At 41.4% G+C, this 25,390-nt stretch overlaps 1 protein-coding gene across 2 annotated transcripts in view; it reads right to left on the reverse strand.

Annotated features, from left to right (window-relative positions):
• adamts17 (ADAM metallopeptidase with thrombospondin type 1 motif, 17) overlaps window positions 1–25,390 on the reverse strand; it is a 108,852-nt gene that overhangs the window by 62,645 nt on the left and 20,817 nt on the right. For both annotated transcript variants that reach the window (XM_026183489.1, XM_026183405.1), the window contains exons 4-6: window positions 17,085–17,263; window positions 16,110–16,193; window positions 9,257–9,414 (exon numbers count right to left, since the gene is read on the reverse strand). In XM_026183489.1, the coding sequence (XP_026039274.1) occupies window positions 9,257–9,414; window positions 16,110–16,193; window positions 17,085–17,263 (421 nt within the window). The remainder of the gene's footprint in view (window positions 1–9,256; window positions 9,415–16,109; window positions 16,194–17,084; window positions 17,264–25,390) is intronic.

The following is a 25,390-nucleotide window of genomic DNA, read 5'->3' on the forward strand; positions in this document are numbered from 1 at the left end:
ATGTGCACATCATAATGGAAAGAGTGGCCACTGGCCTGTAAGTGTAAATCGACTGAATATATATGTTTTTAAATTCCCCTCTTGCCCCTGTGGGCAGTCGATCCCTCGAGCTCGGGTTCTACACCAGAGGCCTGGGAGCTCGAGGCTCCTGCACAGCATCTTTGCTGTTCCTAGGATAGCTTGGGGGTTGTTGAGTGCTCTTATTACCACTGGGACCACTGTTACCCTCACCCTTCACATCTTCTCGAGTTCTTGGTACTTCCTCAGCTTCTTCCTGATGTTACTGTCATTCAGTATAGCCACATCTTTCACTATGGCTGTCTTCTTCTGCTTGCCCACCAATACTAGGTCTGGTTGGTTAGCCATCACCAGTTTGTCTATCTCTATCTGAAAGCCCCACACCATCTTAGCGCCGTCATTCTTGACCACCCAGGAATCCCATTTTGACCTCGGGACTTCCAGGTTATACTCGGCACAGATGTTCCTGTACACTATGCCGGCCACTTGGTTATGGCGTTCCATGTATGCCTTGCCTGCTAGCATCTTGCACCCTGCTGTTATGTGCTGGATTGTCTCTGGGGCATCTCTACACAGACTGCACCTGGGGTCTTGCCTGGTGTGATAGACCCCAGCCTCTATGGATCTTGTGCTCAGAGCTTGTTCTTGTGCTGCCATGATTAGTGCCTCTGTGCTGTCTTTCAGTCCAGCTTTGTCCAGCCACTTTTAGGATTTCTGGATGTGAGTCATTTTTTTTCTGTCTGCCAGTGGTCTCTCCTTCCATGATGGTTCTTCTCCTCGCTTCACTTTTTCTTGGGTTTCTGCTGTCTCTGTCTCTCTGATTCTGATTCTGACAGAGCTGAATTTTAAGTATAATGGCAAAGGCTGTTAAAACTTTATATTATAATTTATAACTAATATAAATTAGCAAAGAAATTCATGCAAATTGATAGGTTTGTAGCTTAAACCTATTCGCTGGAACGCTCAAGACAATTCAACTGCACAGCAAAAAGCATTGAACACCAAGCAGAGCTCTTTATGATTCTTGTACACGAGGGAGACCAAGTGGACAAGCACCGTTCCTTCGCTTGACCCCAGTCGCTCTTGTCTGCTACCCTGTAACACTGCTCTTTTATATAGACATAGGTTCATTAACATATGACGTCTACATACACACAAAGAGTACCTTGCCTGTGCATTGTGTAAGTGTGTGTGTGTGCGTGTGCGTGTGTGTGGTGTGTGTGTGTGTGTGTGTGTGCGTGTGCGTGTGTGTGGTGTGTGTGTGTGCGTGTGTGTGTGTGTGTGCGTGTGTGTGTGGTGTGTGTGTGTGTGTGACCCCATAACCAACTTCCCTAAACCTGCTGGTCTAGAAGTCCGGACGTTTATCCTACCATGAAACAATAAGAGCAGGTAGACCTCTCCCATGCTCCCAGGATGTGGGTGTGAATGCCAGAACCCTCTGGAATGCACACAAAGTCTTTGCAGACTGCTAAGGATCAGACCCCAATCAATATGACATCGACTATAAACTCTAAGCATATATGAGTAAATATTTCTAAGCATAAATGACAATCAACAATACAAATCTAACATTTATTGCACATACAAACATCAGGAGATAACCTCAAGGATGAGAACTTTTCTGTAAGTGTGATTGTCTTCATAAGAAGTTTGTGAGTTCCCAAGGAAAGGTAATACATCATGAGCATAAAGGCTTACTTTATGGTCTGTATTTTCAGTTTTAACTTGACATTTTGTCGAATTGGTGCTGCTAGTGGCTCAATGAAAATGACAAAAGTGAGGGGGAAACTGGACAGGCCTCGTCTGGCGCCTCTTTGTAGCTGGAAGCTTTGGGAAGTAGGATGGTTAGTTATAGCACAAGCATTTGTGAAGCCTTATAGTGTTTTGATCCAATCGATGAAGAATGAACCAAATAGGTTATAAGCAGAGGTGGGACCAAGTCATTGTTTTGCAAGTCTCAAGTAAGTCTCAAGTCTTTATCCTCAAGTCTCAAGTCAAGTCTCAAGTAATGTCAGGCAAGTCAGAGTCGAGTCTCAAGTCACTGGTGTAAAAGTCCGAGTCAAGTCACAAGTCTGAAACTTTGAATTTCAAGTCCTTTCGAGTCTTTAAAAAAAAAAAACGAAAAAAAGCATGTTGCAGTTATGCTAAATGTAAATATTAGACCATGTAATTTTAAAATCTGTGTTTTTCTCAACACATGACAAAATAGTGAACTTAGAAAATATACACAAATTGTGAAATTGCACCTCTTTAAAATGCAGCTCAATTAAACCTAGCTCCTAGAATAATTTTCACCGACAGTTCTGAGATAAGCTGCATGTTATTCTTGGATGCGGTTGTAGGACCAGCTTTAAAATCGCATGACAAAAATATCATACACATTAAAAAAAAACTGTATCACCAACGTAGCCTGGACAACATTTGCTAGTTAGATGAAGTCAGCTATCTCATCGTAGCATATTTATATGCATATTTATAATTATACGGTTCTTGGAGTGAGTGCACACACTCATGAAGTTTAGTAACTTCAGGTCACTGCAACAAGCCCAGGTACAGTTTACCGACGGATGGGTGCAGGACCTTGAAATGCACCGTGTAGAACGAAAGACCATCGTACGTATCATAAGTTTACCAGTCTCACAAACTGTCGTCATAAATACACATTCATTAACCGTTTATTAATAGGACCTTTGAGCTCAACGGTAATTAATTAGTAGTGGAAATAATTTCTGGTAGCATCACAGAAATGTAGCAGTGACAATAATATTGTATGCTGTAATCGTACTGGGCAATTAGTGATACAAAACAACTGTTTTATCCTGTGAATAAAAGCATATGTTTTTGTCAATGTACCATAATAACAGAAGCGAAACACAATATTGTGTCAGGACAATTCACTATTTATGCACAATAAACAAAGGAGCATAGCGCGACAATTTCTGTTCAGCGCCAGACTTGCTTGTAACCTATATCACCAATTATGTTAAAAAAATGACGTATTAACTACAACAGCAGACTGACCTTTGTGTAAATGCTTGAAGCAGACTAACCTGTGAGCTGGAGTGTTCTAGGACGTTATATTTGGTCTTTGAATGGCTGCAATCCAGGCCATCCGTCGCGTCTTTGTTACTTCAGAAACATGGCTCGAACAATTTCTCCTCAACGACGTAATCCGATAACAACCGATCTCTTTACCCGTCGGCTTCCCGTGGCTGTCATGCGACCGGCTATTGCAGTTAATAATACAACGGCTTCTTGACATTTTTGTGTTTCTTTTTATCGCTGTATAACTGATTTTAATTGAAGGCCTGCGTGCGCTAGTACCGCTTGCCACGAGTTCCCAGAATCCTTTGCGGTTCTACCCGTGAATGACGTCACATTTTCAATCTCTATATAATATGCATGTTAAATTTTATATTTGGGGTAAAATATCAAGTCTTTTCAAGTAAACCGGTTCAAGTCCAATTCAAGTCCCAAGTCATTGGTGTAAAAGTCCAAGTCAAGTCACAAGTCTTAGAACATTTTTTCAAGTCAAGTCTAAAGTCATAAAATTAATGACTCGAGTCTGACTCGAGTCCAAGTCATGTGACTCGAGTCCACACCTCTGGTTATAAGTAAGGTTCCCAGTCGAATCCTTAATAGAGTAAATCTTTTTTTTCTTTATTTAGCTTTGACTGGTTAACAAACATTTTCCAGATTTATTACCATGTCCAAAGTTCTCCAAATGCAACCTGGTGTATTAAGTCTTCCGTAGGGCTGGGCGATATATCGAGTTTTTTAAAAATATCGATATATTTTCATACGAGATATAAGATGTGACAATATCGTTTATATCGATATAGTCTATGTTACGTTGTGGAGCCGCAGGTTTGCCTCTCTTTCGTCCACTTTTGTCTCTATGCAACGTTACTCGGCCTCGCCTCTCCTTCACTGAACACAACTCCCCCTCCCCCATAGCTTCACCTGCAGGCAATGACAAGATGAAAGCGGAAAATCTCCGTTAGCGAGTTACCGCGGATCGCCCCGTGCGTGGGGCTGGACGGCGTCAACGTGTTAGCGAGCTAACCGCGCTAACGACTGTACGGCCTAAAATCCTTTCATTTTCTCAAAACTCGACAGTGCGCCTTATGTATGTGCTTACTGACCGCGAACCGATTTTATGTGGTACACAGCGCTCAGCAATCTGTCAAAAAATGTTTTAATATGACTTTGCTAAGCTACGGAGCTGCACCGCTTGATGGATTGTCGGAGGATTACAGCTACCGAGGAGGAGCCTCGCGGAGTGATACGTACTGTGTGTGTATAAGGACCACAAATGGCACCTGTTCAGAGACGTGGTGCAGCTGTGAAATCTGTCTCTTTGTTATTACGCTCAGCGTCTATTAGTTTACATTTTGACTGCACAATTGTGAGCTTTTTGTTATGCACAAAAACAACATTGTTTTCTTTTATTTATGGACCATGATTATTTAATAAATGCTGATAATTTGGAGTTTTCTCTATTTCGGGCTAGGCAGAAATACTTCGAAGATGGAGATAAACCTGGCAAACTGCTTGCAAGATATATTAAACAAAAAGAAGCTCAGACTATCATAGCAGCAATTAGAGCACAGGATGGCACTATGGTGTCAAAACCCTATGAAGTGAATGAAGCCTTCAGAGATTTCTATATGCAACTCTACTCCTCAGAAATACAAGCAAACTCTCAGGAAATTAACAGTTTTCTCTCCCCCCTCAACCTCCCAACTCTCTCTAGGACACAGGTGGACTCCCTGGACGCCCCAATTTCAAAGGAAGAGATCTTAAGGGTAATCAAAAATCTCCCAATTGACAAGGCCCCTGGGTTGGATGGGTTTACAGCAGAGTTTTACAGGAAGTTTGCAGAGGAGCTCTCCCCTTTACTCCTGCAAATGTTTGAGGAGGCCCTGGATAAGGGCAGCCTGCCACCAACACTGTCAGAGGCACTTATTTCCCTTGTCTTAAAGAAAAACAAAGACCCGCTTGACTGTAAGAGTTACAGGCCAATAAGCTTGATCAATTGTGATTGCAAAATTTTAGCCAAGTTACTAGCAACCAGATTAGATAAGGTCATGACTTACTTAATACACCCCGACCAAGTTGGCTTTATTCGGACTCGCTGCTCTGCCGATAATATTAGACGCCTAATTGATATTATGTGGGCAACCCAGAATAAATCCCCTACGGGGGACTTTTCTCCAGCTATAGCCCTCTCCCTAGATGCAGAGAAAGCATTCGACAGGGTGGAGTGGCGTTTTCTATTTTGTGTAATGGAAGCATTTGGCTTTGGCCCAAAATTCATAAGGTGGGTCAAACTTCTCTACAACAATCCGAGAGCATCAATACTAACGAACCGTATTATATCACAGTCCTTCGACCTCCACAGGGGTACAAGACAGGGCTGCCCACTGAGTCCTCTGCTTTTTGCTTTAGTTTTAGAGCCTCTGGCAGCGACAATACGTAGAGACCCTGATTTTCCAGGTATCCAGGTCCACAATAATAACCACAAATTGATGCTCTATGCTGATGACGCCCTGGTCCTAATATCACAGCCAGAACGATCTCTACCTGCTCTCTTGAGAATTATTAACCAGTTCTCTAATATATCAGGATATAGAGTAAATTGGTCAAAGTCTGAAGCGCTCCCTCTGACAGCCTTCTGCCCCAAAACCCTGTTCCAGCCAGGGGATTTCAGCTGGCCTCAGACTGGTATTAAATACTTGGGCATTACATTCCCCCGTTTGTTATACAACATAGTTCAGGCTAGTTTTGAAACTCTATTGGACAAGTTCAGAATCGACATAAGTAGATGGTCCCCTTTGTTCCTCACCCTTTGGGGTAAAGTTAACATCATCAAAATGAATTGTGCTCCAAAATTTAATTACCTACTACAAACACTCCCGCTAAAAATCCCATCAAAATATTTCCATCAATTTGACAGATTATGCAACCAATTCATATGGAATAACAGACGCCCTAGAATAAAGCTTAAAAAGCTACAGCAACCAGTGGAGTCGGGTGGCCTGGGGGTCCCAAATCTACTATTTTACCATTATGCTTTCAGTCTGAGACACATGGTTCACTGGGCTCTCCCTCCAGAACGAGCCCCCCCATGGCTTAGTCTGGAGAGTACTTTGTGCTCACCACTCCCTCCGATGCACATTTTAACCACCAAGCTCCCACCAGATATACAAACCCACCCCATTCTTTCTTTCCTGCAGACGGTCTGGAAGAAGGTGGCCTTGCTACTAAATTTTAACTCCCACCTTCACACTGAGGCTTCCATATGGCTCAATCCCAAACTCTGCATTAATAAATCGCCGTTTTTCTGGAGACTGTGGGTCCAGAGAGGGATACTTGTTCTCGGAGACCTGTATCAGGGGAGGATTCTCAAGTCCTTCAACGACCTTAAAGCACAGTTTCAGTTGCCACAAAGTCAGTTTTGGAGGTACTTGCAGGTCCTGCACTTATTGCTCAAAACCTTTGGTTCCTCCTCCACACCACCTCCAAATATTGAATATCTCAGCTACATCAAAAAAATCTTTGGGGGGGGGTCGTGAAGTCTCTAAATATTACTCAATGCTTGTTACGGGCACGAGTAAAGGACTACCCGCCCTCCGGTTAGCTTGGGAATCTGACCTTGGTGTGGCTTTTACAGATCAGGAATGGACTGCAATGTTGCAGAATAGTAAAAAGGTGTCCAGGGAAGTTAGAACGAGACTAATCCAATTCAAATTACTACACCGAATTTACTGGTCGCCACACAGACTGTATAGGGCGAACCTCATTCAGTCCCCTGAATGCTGGAGATGTCAGACTGGGGTAGGCACATTGACCCATATGATTTGGAGCTGTCCTAAAACCCAAATCTTTTGGACTGAGATACATGACTTTATCAAATCAACCATACGATGGGATATTCCTTTTTCACCAAGACTATTTGTTTTGGGGGACCCATCACTCCTTAACTATGCTCCACCTAAGGCTGCTGAGTGGGTACAGACTGCATTGATGCTGGGGCGTAAACTCATTATCTCCCAGTGGAAGGCCCCCTCCACCCCACCTGTCTCTGTATGGCATATTCAACTAGGGAGACTCGCTGCACTAGAACAACTCTCATACAGGCTCCTGAATAAAGTGGAGAGTTTCCATCTGAAGTGGGATCCATATCTGTCCAGAATATGTCAGAGTGTGGCATGCAGTAAGACCCACATAGTCAAAGGCTGGCTGTTTTTGTTTCTTTTTTTTCTTTTTTTTCTTTTTTACTTTTTTGTTTGTTGTTGTTTTTGTTTTTCTTTCCATGCTTTTGTTTATCTCTTGCTTTGTTTGCCCCCCCCTCATTTTGGTTTGGTATTCTCTACTGTTCTGCTGCTATGCTGATGTTTTTTTTATGCGATGTAATCTGTCTCCGCAGTGGACTGTAGTGTTCTAAAAAGTACAATAAAATATTAATCATAAAAAAAAATAAATGCTGATAATTTATTTTTGAGTAATTTCTTCATGTACATCTACGCTGTATGTAAAGAAAATGCCCGTGTGACATCTGGGACACAGTGTGACTAAGAACTCTCTTTTTGTTCTTAACTTATGGCTTTTAAAAAAAAATATCAAGATATATATCTTATATCGCCATCCAGCTAAAAAATATCGAGATATGAATTTTGGGTCATATCGCCCAGCCCTAGTCTTCCGTTCTTAATGGGTGGTGTGACTGTTTCTTGTGTTAGAGAGGCAGACGCTGGCACCACTGATGTTGATCAAATGAATATGAGTGTCTGTGATATCCTTCATAATGGAGCTGCTAACTTAAAAACGGTCTAAGCGAGAATGTGCATGGTTTACTGGTGAAAGGAAAGTGTAATCAGACATGAGTGTGTCTACGTTGTATGGTTGTATGTGTCTGTGCTGTATATTTATGTAGTTAACTGCAGCACTGTGGACAAAGCAAACATGACGGCTGTGTAAATGAACTGCTTATTCATCAATGTTACGACTCTAGAAGATTATTTTGTTGCTTGTATACTAAGATGCAGCTTTCTTTCTCCTGTGCCAACATTATGCTTGACCCTGTCGATCGGAGAAGTGCAAGTATATGGGATCTCTTTTAATGAAGCGATATCCTGCTTCCTGCCTCTGGGCAGTTACGTTCTGACAGGCACTAGGGTAATAAAGATTTAGGGGGGACCCTATATAAGTAGAGCCCGGTTCCTTTGTTCAGTTGAATTCTTCACTACAACGCCAAAGTGCCTTGTGCTGACTGAACTCCTTCTTGCAAGAATAAAACCTCCTCTTTAATGCACTCAATTTCCACAACAACTTGGTATCAGAAGTGACACCTACACTGATACAGACAACAATTAAACATTTAGAGCAGAATCCTTCTGCTCTAAATGTAAAATACTCACACGAAGCTTTTCTCACTTATACTTTGATTATTACCGGCAAAGATATTGAATGTAGGATAGATTCTGGTGCCACGCACTCATCATCAGAGCAGCTGACATTCCTGAGCAACCTGCTCTGAAAGGCCATTTCATGTGTTCTGTGCAGAGATTGATGTCTTATTTTACACCTCATGGCATTAAGGGTTATAAAAACAGAAAACATTGTCACATCTCAAACTTCGACATGATTGAGGACCAGTATATATATGAATGGCTGCCGGTAATCACACTCTTTGTGCAGCTGTTCTTCAGAAGGCTCATAAGCATGTCTCAGCATCTCTCACAGAAGTTGATTTTATGCTACCAACAAACTTGAATTGTATTGCATCTCTGCAGGTCCTGACATAAGATTTGAAACCCAGTGGTTAAAAGTGTTTAATTATGTCATCACTGCTGACTGCATGTACTGGCAAGACAGCACGTGCTTCTTCACTGTCTGTCTCACCCCACCTCAGTGGGAGTTATTCAGTATTTATCATTCTGCACCTCACACATCTCTGAGCAAACAAACATAAATGCTGCCAAGACATTGGTGTATTTGCCTATAAGTATCAGGCAGCACATGATTGGACCCTAATAGAACAAGACAGAGTTTTCTATTCACCATCTTCTATGGCACTGGTCTGGCCTGGGGAGTGGGGGAACTGCGGAGTCACATTTATATAATGCTCAGGTTTTTGCTCTGACGGGGAACAACAGTCAGACTCAATAACATGGCAGCTCTCTTCCTCACAGTGAAGTTCTAAGAAGCTTTAAAACAGTTCATAGCTGCATACCTGGTGACCAATACAGCACTGTCCACTGGAGGGATATCATCTCTTCCACCGGGAACATGGTTGGTACCAAGGTACCAAGGCCCACCAAATTCTTGATGCTGCCAGTGACAGAAGCTCTCCAGAGATCTTTCTCCATGATGGCCCACCTTTAGCTTTTCCTGGAGAACAAAGACACTAAATTAATTTAATTCTGATAATAATGAAAAAAAAAATTGGGACTTATGCACAATGAACATTATGTCATTAGGCTAGTTGGTTTGACACAACAAAATGGCTGAAGGCGAAGCCAATAGGTGCTTTGATAACCTACTCAAAAACCCAATGGCCAGTGAGGAGGATAAAACAGCATGTGAGTCCGTCTGCTGTAAGGAAGCTTCCTTGGATCACTTGTTTGGGGATCTTCCCTGCATAACCATGATGTTTTAGAAGGGACACACATCTTCCAAAAAGTTAAATTTTTATCTTATCAGTCCACAGAGTATTTCCAAAAAAGTTTAGGGGATCGTCAAGATGTTTTCCGGCAAAATTGAGACAAGCCTTTATGTTCCTTTTTCATTTTAGACCTCCATTGTTGCTCAGTCTCTTTCTTATGATGGAGTCATAAACACTAACCTTAACTGAGGCAAGTGAGGGCTGCAGTTCTTTGGATATTGTTCTGGGGTCTTTTGTAGCCTCTTGGATAAGTCACCGCTGCACTACTCTGGTAATTTTGCTCTGCCAGCCACTCCTGAGAAGGTTCATCACTGTTCTATGTTTTGACTTTATAGCCTTTCCCAGACTAAGAGATCTTAATTACTTTGTTTCTCATTCGCTGCTGAATTTCATTGGATCTGCAGATGGTCTAATGATGCTTTGTTTAGGCAGGTGAATGATGAATGGTAAATGGCCTGTATTTGTATAGCGCTTTACAGTACAGTAATCCAATCTTGAAGAAACAAAAGCATGAATAACAGTTTCCAAGTCTGTTTGCGGGATAATATTACTTAGCTTAACAATATTTTGTAACTAATATAAACATGAATTAACCAGAGTATGAACATGAACATCTGAGGGAAAACCAGACTCAAAATTTGCCCCGATGTTTCTGATGGAAGACTTGGCATAAGAGGCTAACGGACCAAGAGTTTCCATTATTGAAATTTACGCTCTTCTGGAGCACAATCAGGAATTTCAGCTTTTCCTGATTAAGTTGAAGAAAAGTTCTATCCATCCAGACTTTTACAAACCCTAAGCACTTGTGTAAGACATGCAGATTCAATACCTCATTAGGCTTAAAATGGATGTATAAATGAATATCATCTGTGTAGCAGGTATATGAGACCTCTACTCAAAATGTGTTGAAGAGGGATCATGTAAACCAGAAATAGTAAGGTCCCCAAAAAAGAACCCTGAGGTACACCAAAATTAAGATGGCTTAAGGAAGACCTATAATTGGAAGCAGCCACACAAAGAGAACAATCAGAAAGATATGAAGTAAACAGTTGTAAGGCAGATCCTGATACACTGGCCCAATACCTCAACCTGTCAAGATCTGGTGATCACTGTATCACCAGATCTCGCTTGGTTGATACAGTGGTTGAGAACAGAACAATTTCCTGTGTCACTAGACACTCTGACAAGAGCTCTCTCCTTTGAATGTCCTTTACAGAACTCAGATTGAAATTTATCAAGAATGCTGTATTTATCTAAAGCAGCAGTTAGCTTAGCTTATCAATAATCTTGGTAAGAAATGGTAATTTAGAGATTGGTCTATAGCTGACCAATAGAAGGGTCAAGTTTGGGCTTTTTTTTAGTATAGGGTGAATAACAGCATTCTTGAAGTAAACCGGACTTAACCAGAGGCCAGAGAGGGATTAGCCATGTGCGTACAAGAACAGATGGACCGAAAAACATCTTTAAACAGGGATCCAGGTAAAATGTCTAAACAACAAGAAGAGGCTCCACAGCATATGGTCATAGTGAATTCTGTCTCTAGCTTACTAACATAAACCAATGTAAAACAGCAAACCAACCAACCTCATGACATAACATTCTGTAATGACAGAAGACGGCGCTAAACATGTTTTTTAAACTTAAATTTTAAGCACTTATTTCTTACATTCAGCTTCACAGACAGTATTTAACAATGCTCGAGCATGGTTTAAACTGGCTTTTATAAATGTATGTCTGTGAAGGTTCTCAGTCATCCAGGTCATCGTAGTCAAAGGAGCTTGCAAAGAAAAGCGTCTGGACTTCTTTAAGTTGCTTGAAGACGTTTCACCTTCATCCGAGAAGCTTCTTCAGTTCTAAGGTCAAATGGTGGAGAGTCCCAGATATAAACCTAGTGGGAGTGACCCCCCACAGAGGGACAAAAGGACCCCCTGATGATCCTCTAATCGCCTGAGCCAAGGTGGGAAACTGGGTGTGGGTCCCAATCAGCCAGAGTTTCGGGTGAGTTCATTGTGAAACCTGGCCCCACCTTATCATGTGAATTCCTGAGGTCAGATGGCCCAGGATGCGAGTGGGCGTTAAGGCGTCTGGGAAGGATCTCAAAACTGGATTATAGATGGCAGAGAGTTGGTGTCGTAAACCCCGCCTCTGTTCAAAGATGGTCGCTCACAGTGGACATAGATGCTTCTTTCACTCCTCTTTCAAACCATCTGTCCTCTCTGTCCTAAATGTGAACATTGGCATCCTCAAAGAGTGACCTTTGACCTTTAGATGCAGATGGATGCTGAGTCTTGTCCTGTGGAGGTGGCTGTTCTGTGTTGTGCCATGCGCTTGTGAAGTGGCTGTTTGGACTCTCCAATGTAGAGGTCTGGGCATTCCTCGCTGCACTGTACAGCATACACCACATTGTTAAGTTTGTGTTTTGGTGTTTTGTCTTTCGGGTGAACCAGTTTGTGTCTGAGCGTGTTGCTGGGTCTGAAATACACTGGGATGTCATGCTTGGAGAAAGTTCCTCTGATACACCGGCTACATAGGGGATGACAATGTTGTTGCGTCTGTCCTTCTTATCCTCCCTCGCTGGTGTCTGGTCTTCTTTTCTGTGCCTCTTTGCTGACTTTATAAACGCCCATTTAGGATAGCCGCAGGTTTTGAGTGCTTCCTTTACATGTGTGTGTTCCTTCTTTTTCCCTTCAGGCTTAGAGGGAACATGTTCTGCCCGGTGGTGTAGGGTCCTGATTACTCCAAGTTTGTGTTCAGAGGGTGATGGGAGTCAAAGAGGAGGTACTGGTCCGTGTGTGTGGGCTTCCGGTAAACTTCGATGTTGAGGTTGCCGTTCTCTTCAATGTGCACAGCGCAGTCCAGGAAAGGCAAACAGTCGTCCTTTGTGTCTTCCCTGGTGAACTTGATGTTTTTATCCACAGAGTTAATGTGCGCAGTGAAGGATTCCACTTCTTGTGTCTTGATTTTGACCCAGGTGTCGTCCACATATCTGTACCAGTGGCTGGGTACTCTTCCTTTGAAAGAGCCAAGAGCCTTCCTTTCCACTTCCTCCATGTAAAGGTTGCTACAATAGGTGACACGGGGGAGCCCATGGCACAGCCATGTTTTTGTCTGTAAAAGCCTTCGTTGTATTTGAAATATGTAGTGGTGAGGCAGAGGTCTAACAGGGTGCAGATCTGATCGGGTGTGAAGTTGGTCCTGTCCTCCAAGGAGCTGTCTTCTTGTAGTCGTTTTCTGACCGTCTCCACGGCCTCCGTGGTGGGTATGCAAGTGACAACATTGTCAACATTGTCATCCCCTATGTAGCCGGTGTATCAGAGAAACTCAGGAGAGTTTTCTCCAAGCATGACATCCCGGTGTATTTCAGAACCAGCAACACGCTCAGACACAAACTGGTTCACCCGAAAGACAAAACGCCAAAACACAAACTTAACAATGTGGTGTATGCTGTACAGTGCAGCGAGGAATGCCCAGACCTCTACATTGGAGAGACCAAACAGCCACTTCACAAGCGCATGGCACAACACAGAACAGCCACCTCCACAGGACAAGACTCAGCAGTCCATCTGCATCTAAAGGTCAAAGGTCACTCTTTGAGGATGCCAATGTTCACATTTTGGACAGAGAGGACAGATGGTTTGAAAGAGGAGTGAAAGAAGCATCTATGTCCACTGTGAGCGACCATCTTTGAACAGAGGCGGGGTTTACGACACCAACTCTCTGCCATCTATAATCCAGTTTTGAGATCCTTCCCAGACGCCTTAACGCCCACTCACATCCTGGGCCATCTGACCTCAGGAATTCACATGATAAGGTGGGGCCAGGTTTCACAATGAACACACCCGAAACTCTGGCTGATTGGGACCCACGGCCAGTTTCCCACCTTGGCTCAGGCGATTAGAGGATCATCAGGGGGTCCTTTTGGTCAGTCACAGGAGCTCGTTCAGTGAGAGACTGAGATTACCGAAAAGCACCAACAACTCAGGGGAAAAATAAGGACACTAAAACTAAAAAAGCAGTCTAAGGAGGTCACGTTTCCACTGCTCCTGGCTGCAACAATAAGTTTTATGTTAAGAAACCAATGATTTCAGTCTGTCTCTTTAGCAGTAAGTGCTTCTTTGATGTTTGACTACCTACACAGACACAGGGAAATCCACCTGTTAGCTGTAATATTTAGGTTTGTAAAGCACTTTATAAATGAGCACTGTGTGGACGAGAGCCTGTTTGAATCAGGTGGTTCGTGGGACCGACAAGCTGGAGACTCTGGTCTGGTCGCGTGTACTGAGCTGATGCCATAAGCAGTATTTTATGCAATACAATAATCTTAAACACAACAACATAACAGCTTACTACATGCAAATCACACCACAAACATAACTATGTTTCTTACTGAAGCAGGATTGGGAAAGAAAAGACGTTGATGTATGCGATGAAAGAAGCAAAACAAAAAACAGACTCAGAGGAAAAGATGCCACGACCTTTTTAAAGACCTTTTTTATCCCTCAAGTCATGTCCCTGAATGGATTACTTCATATTAGAAGTGAAGAAAAGCAAAGCCCAAATGTGAGCGAGTGACCCCTTTTTACTAAATTTAGAGTGTCAGACACCAGGTTGTTGGTCTGGGGACTCAAAAAGATTCTGCTCAACGCTATACTTATTTACACTGTGGAGGAGAGTGCTTTACAAACCTGAGCATTACAGCTAACAGGTAGATTTTTCCATTTCAATGCCACTAGTGTTAAAACTATGCTTCAATAACAGCAATCCTGCCTACCTTTTCATTAGGCCCATTTTCTTTCACGAGCAACCAGCTAGGCTCGGTTCAGAATATCTGGCGAGGCTCAAATCAACATCGCTCCGATTCTGCTCGCCAATGGTGATCTTCTCCTCAACTCAATCAAGCCCCATGTTGGGTGCAGAATTGTCTGTTTTTTTATGAGAGAGAAAACAAATATGCTCAAATTACAAGTTTTCCCAATTTATTATCAAACGGATTTCAGATTACTTTTACATGCCGCCATGGACCTCCATCTCTCTGGCTCAGAGACAAAAGGCTGGTACACCTAGGCAGACAAAATAATTTCCCTCAGGATAAATAAAGTTCTTATCTTATCTGTATGTATGTTAAGATGATTGGTCAAAAGTTGGAGGAAAGCCTTTAGACCTCATGTACGGCTCACGTTTCAACTTCTACACATTTCTGAACATCTCCTTTTATAGAGATGAAACTTTTGCATGCAACAATGCCATCACCATGGCAACTGCCTCTTGTCCTCTGGTCAGGCCTGTAGAAGGTGGGAGGAATGCATTCCCAAACACCAGAATTTATGGCCCTGTTTTCTTGTATGTATCACAACCCTCACCCACATACCTGACAGGGGGTCATAGTGTAACAGTCTGCATTCAAAACTACCTGATATTACATACATTTGTGCAGTAAAGGATAAACCATATGTGTGATGCAAATTATGAGGTATATAGCCTTAAAGATAAAAATAAATTCTAACACTAGCCAAACAACGGAAGACCCACTTGGACAGAACTGAAAGTGGACGGCATATTCTTCATTTGTTAACATGAAACTTGTTGTTGCAGCCAGGGGGAATACCAAAGTGACCCCCGAAACCGAATTATAGTTTTAGTCTCTTTATATTCCATTTAGTTTTGGCTTTGGTTATTAATTAGCTTACATAAACTAATGTACGTCTATTAGCAGCAAACAACCAACCAACACACCCGCTGGACTACAGTATGTGTGCTTTTTTATTAGTCCTTTATTTATCCAGGTAAAAATCTCATTGAGATTAAAAATCTCATTTCCAAGAGAGACCTGGCATCATGGCAACAAAAGCTACATACCACATAAGTACATAACATTTAAAACAAATACAATATCCCAACATGTGTAAAATAAATAATTTTGCTGCCATTTGTTGTCTTTGTGCGAACTGGAATCAAAGATAGTGAGTTACACTATATGTAATCATTGAATTGTATACATAGTACACCACATTTTAAGAAAACAAGGTTATAAAAGTGAAAGAAATGTCATCATAAAGCAATTTTAACACACTGAAAGGATGCACACAAGGCACACCTTGAGAATAAATCTTTGCATAGATGAAATTTAGAAAAAAGCCTGTAAAGTTTGGCAGATTGTTTTGAAAGAGAAAAAGGGGATTTTTTAATTTCTTTTCTCACACACACACACACACACACACACACACACACACACACACACGCACGCACACACACACACACACACACACACACACACACACACACACACACACACACACACACACACACGCACGCACGCACGCACACCTCAGAGAGAGGTAATCTCACAAACCTATGAAACTCAGGTTGTTAGGGTTGAAAGCAATTTTAATGTGGGTCAAAGAAGGCGAAATGTCAGACTTACTGGGCGGTTGTAAAGCAGCATCAGCTTGGTGACTCGAATGTCTAGTCTAACTCTGAGACTTGGGTGATGAAACATATTGTAGACCTGAAAGAAAGAATTAGTACAACTGAACCATGTGAAAGGTCATATAAAGGAAAAAAATCATCAACATACTTGAGTGAATGTCAAAATTTATGGGACAATTTTCTGATAACATCCATTAGAAATAATGCATGAATGGATGGATAACCTGCTAATGCAAATAAACAAACTGACTATTGCAAATGAATATTTTAATCCACTTGGATTAGATAGTTGACATCAACATCACACTTTTCTATAGACATAAATTAAACAACTCTACCTAACATAGCCTAAACAGATATTAACTGGTTATGTATTTTAAAAGGTTTGGGGTTTGTTAATTTGGTTATGAGCAGCATTATTGTGCAGTGGTGCAAACACACAACTAGCTTGTCATGTTAACTGGTGATTCTAAATTGGCTCTAAGTGTAAGAGAGTGTAGTTGCCTGCATTAATGTTGTGAGTATAAGGGTAACACACTCGAGTGTGTAAAGTCGCCTGATGATAATGTGATAGGCTTCAGTCCCTCTGCAACAAAATTGTATAAGAATTTAGGAAAATCGATCTGTATTTAAAGTGCACTGGGTTTCCGAGGTAGTATTGTAAGTATGAGACCAAACAGTACACAAGAAGGCTGAAATTGCAAATTTCAGTATAACTTTAAGACAGTTATACTGGCAAACACTAAAAAAGTTATTGCTACTGCTACCATGTGATGGTTTTTTAATGAAGTTGACTTAAATGCTCACATATTAAATACAGAGTAACTTCTTTCAACATTTTTACTGGTTTAGAAATGCATCAGTCTCTGTATTTAAATAAACACTTATATGTATTTGAATAAACAGTTTCGGTTTGACTTAAACTCAAGTGAGGGAAGTCAAAAACAGCGTTTGATTCTAAAAATCTTACCATATTCATAACAGTCAATAGGAACCTCTGTGCTGCCTCACCACCATGGTACTGGACCATGTCCGAATCTGCTACCACCACTGTCTCCAGAGTGTAGACTTCGTGCAGGCGTATGGCATCTCTCTTCCCACGACCCTCCTCATTCTCTTGAACTCTTGAACTGCTTTCTTTCTTCCTTCCTACCACAAAAGGAAGACTAAATTTAAAAACAGTACGCCAGAAGTATGTACAAACCATTTAAAAAATAACTACATCCTATGAAAAAACTTCCAAATAAACATTTTAAAACTTAATTATCTTAGATTCAGTGTCTTTGATTTGAAAAGATGCCGTACTTAAACACGAACACTTTGATCATTTATAATAATAATAATAATAATAATAACAATAATAATAAAGAGATGTAGTGTTTTGTAGAAAAAGAGCCTGATATTGCCTGGACCAAACTTCTAGAATTGGGAGAACTGTTCAACAGATTTGTACGCCTGCTAAAATGTTCAATATCTGCAAAATTCCTCTAATTGTGAATAGTTTAATGATAACTTTTTAAAATATAAGGTAAATAAAACACTAGCATAACATATTACAATAATCAATATCACTTACACTCGATGGCTGTTACCTAACGACAAATGCAACATCCTTTTTAGCACAACTGTATTTAGACTTTTATATTTGCTGTTTCATTTTATTCTGCGGATGAATGATGAGGGAACGCATGTAAGAATGTATGTATCAGTGTTGGGCAAAATACTATGAAAAGGTAATTAGTTTTGGTTAATAGTTACTTTTTCAAAAAAGTAACTGGGTTAGTAACTCAGTTACAATATTATAAAAGTAACTAATTACTAGGAAAAGTAACTATTGGTGTACGTAAAATGACCAAAAACATAAAATCAGAGTAGAAAAAGGTTATATTTTTACTGTAAGAACCACAAACATGTTTAATGAATCATTAACTTGAAATGCAAAGATAAATTATAAACTTTAAGAAGTTATGAACAAGTTTTGTAAACAACAAAGTTTTTTGCAGCTATTCACCTAAAAATGCACCCAAGGATTTTTAAAATAACTATTTCAAACTATTTACAGAACAATCAGCTGTTCTACATCAAATAAGATGCCACAAAATGATTTGTGCCACTCCAAAAAATAATTTCTGTCTACTATGAAATAGTGGACCTCATCACAAGCGTGGTACCTGCAGGCCTGACAGCAGGAGGTGTATCACTCCTGTTTTCCACCTGCAGACACCGTTTACACTGTAATCTGACTTTGGTGGCTTTTTGGCAGCAACTGTGACAATCAGCAGTCGCCTCATTGTTCTGACACACACACAAAAAAATATCGACTACACTACACACTAACTACACAATCCAAACACGCTAAAGGTCACAAATATCTCACATCTCAAAACTCTCTCTCTCTTTCTTTTGCTCTCTCTCTCGCTGCCATTGCTCCTAGAACTTTCCCCTCTTCCTGCCATGTTGCCAAATCATTTTTGATTGGTCAGTATGGTACTTCTTTTTTTTGGTCACAAGCGCTATCCTTACACAGTAAACACATCAATAGTATTCAGGAAAAAACATTGTATATATCAGCGGTCTCCAACCTTTTTTGCGCCACGGACCGATTTATGCCCGACAATATTTTCACGGCCTTTAAGGTGTCGCGGATAAATACAACAAAATAAAACTAGTACCGGTACCGAAAAAAAGAAAATTTATTCATAACACACATGAAAAGACCCAGGAAAACCGAGTTAATGATAAAAACGATAACAAAATAACGCTGGAAACCGATAAAAACCCTGAAAACCACACATTTCACACCTGAACGTCAACTCTCGCGGCCCGGCACCAAACGACTCACGGACCGGTACCGGTCCGAGGCCCGGGGGTTGGGACCGCTGGTATATATTTTTTATCATGACTGGTTTTACGTGGCCTATCAACACAATTTAAAAAACAGGTATATAGTTTGAAGTCCACACTTTTAACACAAAAATAGAGACTCGGGCTTGTCTTGGGCTGACATAGCATCTTGTTACTATGTCACCTTAAAGAAGTCATGTGATTTGTTTAACATGATTACTTTTCTTTCTCAGCCAATCAGCAGCACACGTGCGATTGTTTCAACCCCTAACTCTGAATAAGCTGAAGACAGCTTCAACAGTGTATTGAAAAAGTAAAAAAAACAGTAGTAACGCATCTGCACCTTGTTAATAACAGTAACAGCGTTGTAATGATAGAAATAGTAATTAATTAGATTACTAGTTACTGAAAGCTGAAACATTTACAGCATTAGTAACGGCGTTACTAATAATGCCGTTACCATCATCACTATGTCACTATGTATGTATGGCATTCTGCTAAAATGTTAGCTCTGCTCCAGTACAGCACAAATAAAGGAATCACTTTTCACGTTGGTTTAAATAGGTTCCACTTGGATACATGGAATTGTTATTATTAAGCACTTATTGTGATGGAGGGGTTTGTGTGTCCCAGGGATCCCAGGGGCTAGGTTGTTGGGGGGCCTTTGCCCACCTGGTCGGGTGTCCCATCGCAATTTTGTCCTTTGTGAGGGATAAGACAAAGACCGAAAAGACTCCTACGAGTATACAACCAAGGGAACAATTCACCCTGCCCAGGATAGGGTTACTGAGTTAGTGCGTGAGGTTGAGAGGTACCGGCTAGATATAGTCTGGCTCACCTCAACGCATGACTTAGGCTGTGGAACCAGTCTCCGAGAGAGCGGCTGGACTCTGTCTCAGTCTACAGTTGCCCTAGGTGAGAGGCAGCAGGCTGGGGTAGGTATCCTAGTATCCCCTCTGCTGCCTGTACATTGGGGTTTCTCCCTGTGGATGAGAAGGTTTGTTCCCAGCGCCTTTGGGTCGGGGGAACCGGTCTTGAGTACCCAGCCTTCTTGGAGAATAATGTAAGCGTTTAGAAAAATATACTTTTTATTGCACCATGTTCATTCACTCATGAGCAGCTGTAACATGAATTCAGTGGTTGAATTGCCACCTCAGCACCCTGAACTACAGTGTTCTATAGAGTCTTGCAAATGACCTACTAATATTATTGAGGTGTGTGGTAGCAGGGACACTTGTAAGTTTCAGGACACTGGCCCTAAAGGACTGGAGTTTGACACCAATGCTGTAGATGGTCATTATTTGGTTCCTGGCTCTACAGATTGTTGTCATAGTCAATGCTCCTCACATGGTTTTTAATAACTGCTTTGCGCAGTTATTAAAACCCAAGGTCCTCCCTCTATAAGACAGCTGTATGTCATATAGAGGCACCCACGAGACAAGCAGTGGGCTTGGGTCCAGCAGATCTCACCAGTTTTTAGTAAACCCTTCCAATTTTTTTCATCTGGAAGTCATCCCTTCCCAGAAACACACTTAAACATTTCATCCCCTCCCTGTCCCACTGTAGCAGAGCTGGCATTTTTGGTTTCACTTTATTAATCCACTCTTCTGGCAAAGGCCAACACATTTTGACCAGCTGACCTAAACAACAGAAGCTGGTTCATATAATGCTAATTTCTGAGTGCTGATTTTATTGTGCCCGGTCATAAAGACTTTTACATCATCAGCATATGGTGACAAACTCACTGTGGCCTTTTTCTCCCACAAAAGGTCAACCCCGTGAGGCTCTGTCTGGGTTGGTTTAGATGGGACTCAATGGCCAGAGCATATAATATCCGGCTCAATCTGACTGGTTCAATCTGAGAGACATAAAAATAGTTTTGAATTCTCATATTCTGAGGTATTTTGAGGCAGTCTGAGACCAATTAAACTGGGTGACACTTTTTTACATTCAGTACACGGTGGAATGGTTTTAGTGGATAACCACACTTTGTGACCTGGAGAGTGCTTTGAACCAGGAAGGTACTGATTGTTAGAATGTTTTTTCTTTGGGGTGTTTATGAATAAAAACTGTATGTCCCTAATTTCTGCCTTTACATGTATGTAAACTACAGACATCAGACTGTTCATCTCCACTATCCCCACTTTAATTTTATATGTATTTTGTATGCTTTGTACTCGACTTTGTCTACTCTGTGGTCAAAATGGCTTGGTCCCATTAAAACTTTTAAAATCCTTTTGCTTTAAAAAGCCAAGAAATTCGATGCAGTGCTGAGGAACTTGGATTTAGCCCAAGCAGAAGACAAGGCCAGTTATGTACTGTCGTCACTGGCTGCGACCGAGGAAGAGAAGAAACAGGTTGAGGAAGCAACAGTTGGACAAACAAAGAATGCATTGTGGTAATAAATTAATTCTGTTAGGTGTTAAGCAAGAAATTTTAGTGAACTGTGTCTCCTAATTTGTGTTTCTTTATAAAAGGCTGGTATATTGCAAGAAGACTATCACAGCTAGCAACTTTGGTTTGGTCGTGGGTGCACTCCAGGGGAGCTCATACCCTCCTTCATTATTTAAGACTCTGCTTGGCCGGTAGAACCTGACAAAAGGATGTAAAGTAAGTTGTTAGTAAAAAGGGGTCTGTGTTTCTAAGAAGCATTTATGACTAAGAGATATTTTCATCCCCAAAGGCATGTGATTGGGGGATCCTTTATGAACCGAAGGCCAAGCAGCTGTATACTGACTCTACTGGAGCAGTTATCAAGGAGGAGACTGTTTTTATCCAACAGTGGGCTGCTTGGTGGTTCTCCAGATGGAATAGTCAAGTTAAGTCAAGTCAGCTTTATTTGTGTAGCACATTTAAAAGACATCAAGTCTCAGCCACAGTGCTGAACAGGGGTATAATGTAAACAGATAAAAGAAAGAATTAAAATAAATGAGGTTAATTGTATACACACACACACACACACACGTGGAGATTCCCCCCCCCAAAAAAAAGATTGACACACAGGAAAACCACGTTAACAATAAAAATGATAAATAAAAAAACAATAAAAACAGATGAAAAGCCTGAAAACCACAAATTTCACCCCCGAGCCTCAACTCTCGCGGCCCGGTACCAACGACTCATGGACCGGCCCGGGGGTTGGGGACCACTGCTCTGCATGATTACAGTAAGTAACTAAAGTTTATTTATTAAGCACTTTTCATAGACAGACAGTTGCAAAGCACAGCACACAAAGGTTAAAATAAACAGAGAAGTAATAAAATAGACAATACAAAGGGATAAATGTAAAAACAAACAAACAAATAAATAAATAAACAGCATTGATCAACAGAAGGCTTGTTTAAACAGAAACTTTTAACTGCTCTTTAAAGGATTCCACAGAGTCAACCAAACGCAGCTGTGGTAGGCTGAAAGGCTCTCTGCCCTTTAAAATACATAAAAACTGATGCCATTAAATAATAATATACTCACAATGTTGTTTTCCATGTTGTTAGTGAAAATATTGTCAATTAAGGTGGCACAGTGAGGTGTAATTCTGCTTGGCCTGGTTGTTTTAGGATGTAACCTCAGACTGTATATAGTGTTTAAAATTCATTGGTAATTTTATGCTTATTCGCATTCAGCAGATCATTGTTAAAATCACCATGATAAACATAACTTTTGATTTGTTTTTGAGAACATTTCTTCTATGAAGTCATTAAATACATGTATGCTTGAGCCTGGTGCTCGATATAAACAGCTAATTATTACATTTTTCACTTTTTCCTCATAAACTTCAGTTGTTATATACATTCTAATAAGTTATCAATTGTAGTTGTCATACTTTTCACCACCTTATAATTAACTTCAACCCCTCCAGTTCAAAATCCAGTCGTTTCTCTGCATTGATCATGTTTTAGATATGGCAATAATTCCAAATGGTTTTGTGAATTGATTAAAATATTGCTTTATATTATTGAAACTGCCACATAGACTTCTGCTATTAAATGGATTATTGACCATTTGTTTTCCGTGTTGATGGTGTGACTACACTGTTCATCAGAATCAGAATCAGAATCAGAAAGGGTTTTATTGCCAGATGTTGAGGTTTACAACATTAGGAAATTGCTGCGGTGCTTCAGTGCAAACATAGTGTCATAAATAGCACTTAAATAGACATGAAAAAAAATAAAAGTAAGAATAAGAATTAAAAGTGCTACGTAGAAAGATATATACATGAGTGCAGGTGGTGATCAGTGCCAAACATGGAATGATGCAGTGAACACAGCGTAGGGTCATGTGTTAGTGGTGGGAACAGTCATACGGTTATTGTTCATGTGTCCAACAGCAGAGGGGAAGAAACTGTTCTTATGGCGAGAGGTTCTGGTGCGAATGGACCGGAGCCTCCTGCCTGAGGGGAGCAGGTCAAACAGACTGTGTCCAGGGTGAGAAGGGTCAGCTGAGATCTGAGCTGCACGCCCCAGTGTCCTGGAGGTGTACAGGTCCTGCAGAGATGGGAGTCTGCAGCCAATCACCTTCTCAGCAGAGCGCACAACACGCTGCAGTCTCTGTTTGTCCCTGATAGTGGCTCCAGCGTACCACACGGTGATGGAGGAGGTGAGGATGGACTCGATGATTGCAGTGTAGAATTGCATCATCGTCCGTGTTGGCAGGTTGAATTTCTTCAGCTGCCTCAGGAAGTACATCCTCTGCTGGGCTTTCTTGATGACGGAGGTGATGGTGGGCTCCCACTTCAGGTCCTGGGTGATGGTGGTACCCAGGAAGCGGAATGAGTCCACAGAGGTGATGGGGGTGTCAGTCAGGATGATGGGGGGGAGTGGGGCTGTGTGCTTCCTGAAGTCCACAATAATCTCCACTGTCTTCTGGGCATTCAGCACCAGGTTGTTGTGGCTGCACCAGGACACCAGACGTTCAACCTCCCTCCTGTAGGCAGACTCGTCCCCGTCCGAGATGAGTCCAATAACGGTGGTGTCATCTGCAAACTTGATTAGCTTGACAGACTGGTGGGTGGAGGTGCAGCAGTTGGTGTACAGGGAGAAGAGCAGAGGAGAAAGAACACAGCCCTGAGGGGAGCCGGTGCTGATGGTCCGAGAGTCCGAGACGTTCTTTCCCAGCTTCACGTGCTGCTTCCTGTCCGTCAGGAAGTCAGTGATCAGTGATCAGTGAAGTAGCAGCGGTTGTTGCTGATGTTGTAGAAGAAATTATTTTCTGGGTCTACATCGATTTCCAAGTCCACAACATTATGGTCTGTGTATTGAAATGTTCTCAGTTTCAGTTGATCATAAAGCAAATTCCATTGAATTAAATTGTTATTGTTGTCAGATTCAGATGAAATTCTTTCAGATTGTGCCATGTGGTGTGTTGTGTCACATCACATGTTTATTCATACCGCCAGTGTAAGAGTAACATCAGTATTTGCCCAGTTCAATGTTTCTAATGACCAACACTTTGGCTTGTTCTGGTGTTCCCCTGAGCATATCATTAAACTCAAGGACCAGCCAATATTATCTAAGTGCTCCTCAGCCATTGTGTTTTCAGCTGTCCATCTCTATGTTGGCGACAGAGTCTGATCAAGGTTTTATTTACAAAGTGAACAGTTAAGAAACACTCGTCGGGTGCAAGTCAAGATGATCAAAGAAAAGTGCGCCTTCAGTCAACAGGATGTGTTATGGAGAATTATTTGGAGATAAAAAAGAGAAATACTTGATTCATTATGAGACCAGAGAATAAAGAATACTGACTTCTTGCAAAACTTAAAGAAGAAGAACCACAATCTCCCAGCAATATGAGACAGCTGAAGGGCTTTGTAAAGAACAAGAAACAGACAAAATTAGAAAGACCCCAAGATGAAGTATGGAAAACAAATGGGGAGAAGGAGGATTGATTTTCACCGATCCAGAAACACAAGTCCCAACTAATGATGCAACAAAAGCCCTACATCAAAAAGCAAGAGAGGAACACGTGAAAACCTGGGGCTCAAGGAAAGTTGACGTGAATAAAACAAGAGCTCTTCCGATGACAATACCAATACTGTGTCGAACAGTTGTTAAAGGGAAGAGGCAGAATCAACACAAACACAAAGCCAGTGTCTCAAAGCAACTGAGGTCAGACCAGCAGCTACAGAGCCCGAACATAAGGCTCCACTTTTATTTCCATCTTTGTCAGCAAGTTCACTTCCACAAAATAAAGTGTAACTCCTGAGCACCACCCATGCAAGCCCCACTCATCATGGTGACAGGTGGAGTTTTAGAAGACAAGGGAGGCCTACCACAAAAATATTTCACAAGATCTATCTTTATCTGCATTAAAGTTATATTAAATCGTAACAGTGCAAATTCCTCGCTGACAGTTTAACCAAAAGGCATTTCCAGTGGAAACTGGCCGACATATCCTCAGCATAACCATGTATAATATCCACAACACTTAAAAAGA

This window comes from Astatotilapia calliptera, chromosome 1 (assembly GCF_900246225.1).
Source record: "Astatotilapia calliptera chromosome 1, fAstCal1.2, whole genome shotgun sequence".
Classification (NCBI taxonomy): domain Eukaryota; kingdom Metazoa; phylum Chordata; class Actinopteri; order Cichliformes; family Cichlidae; genus Astatotilapia; species Astatotilapia calliptera.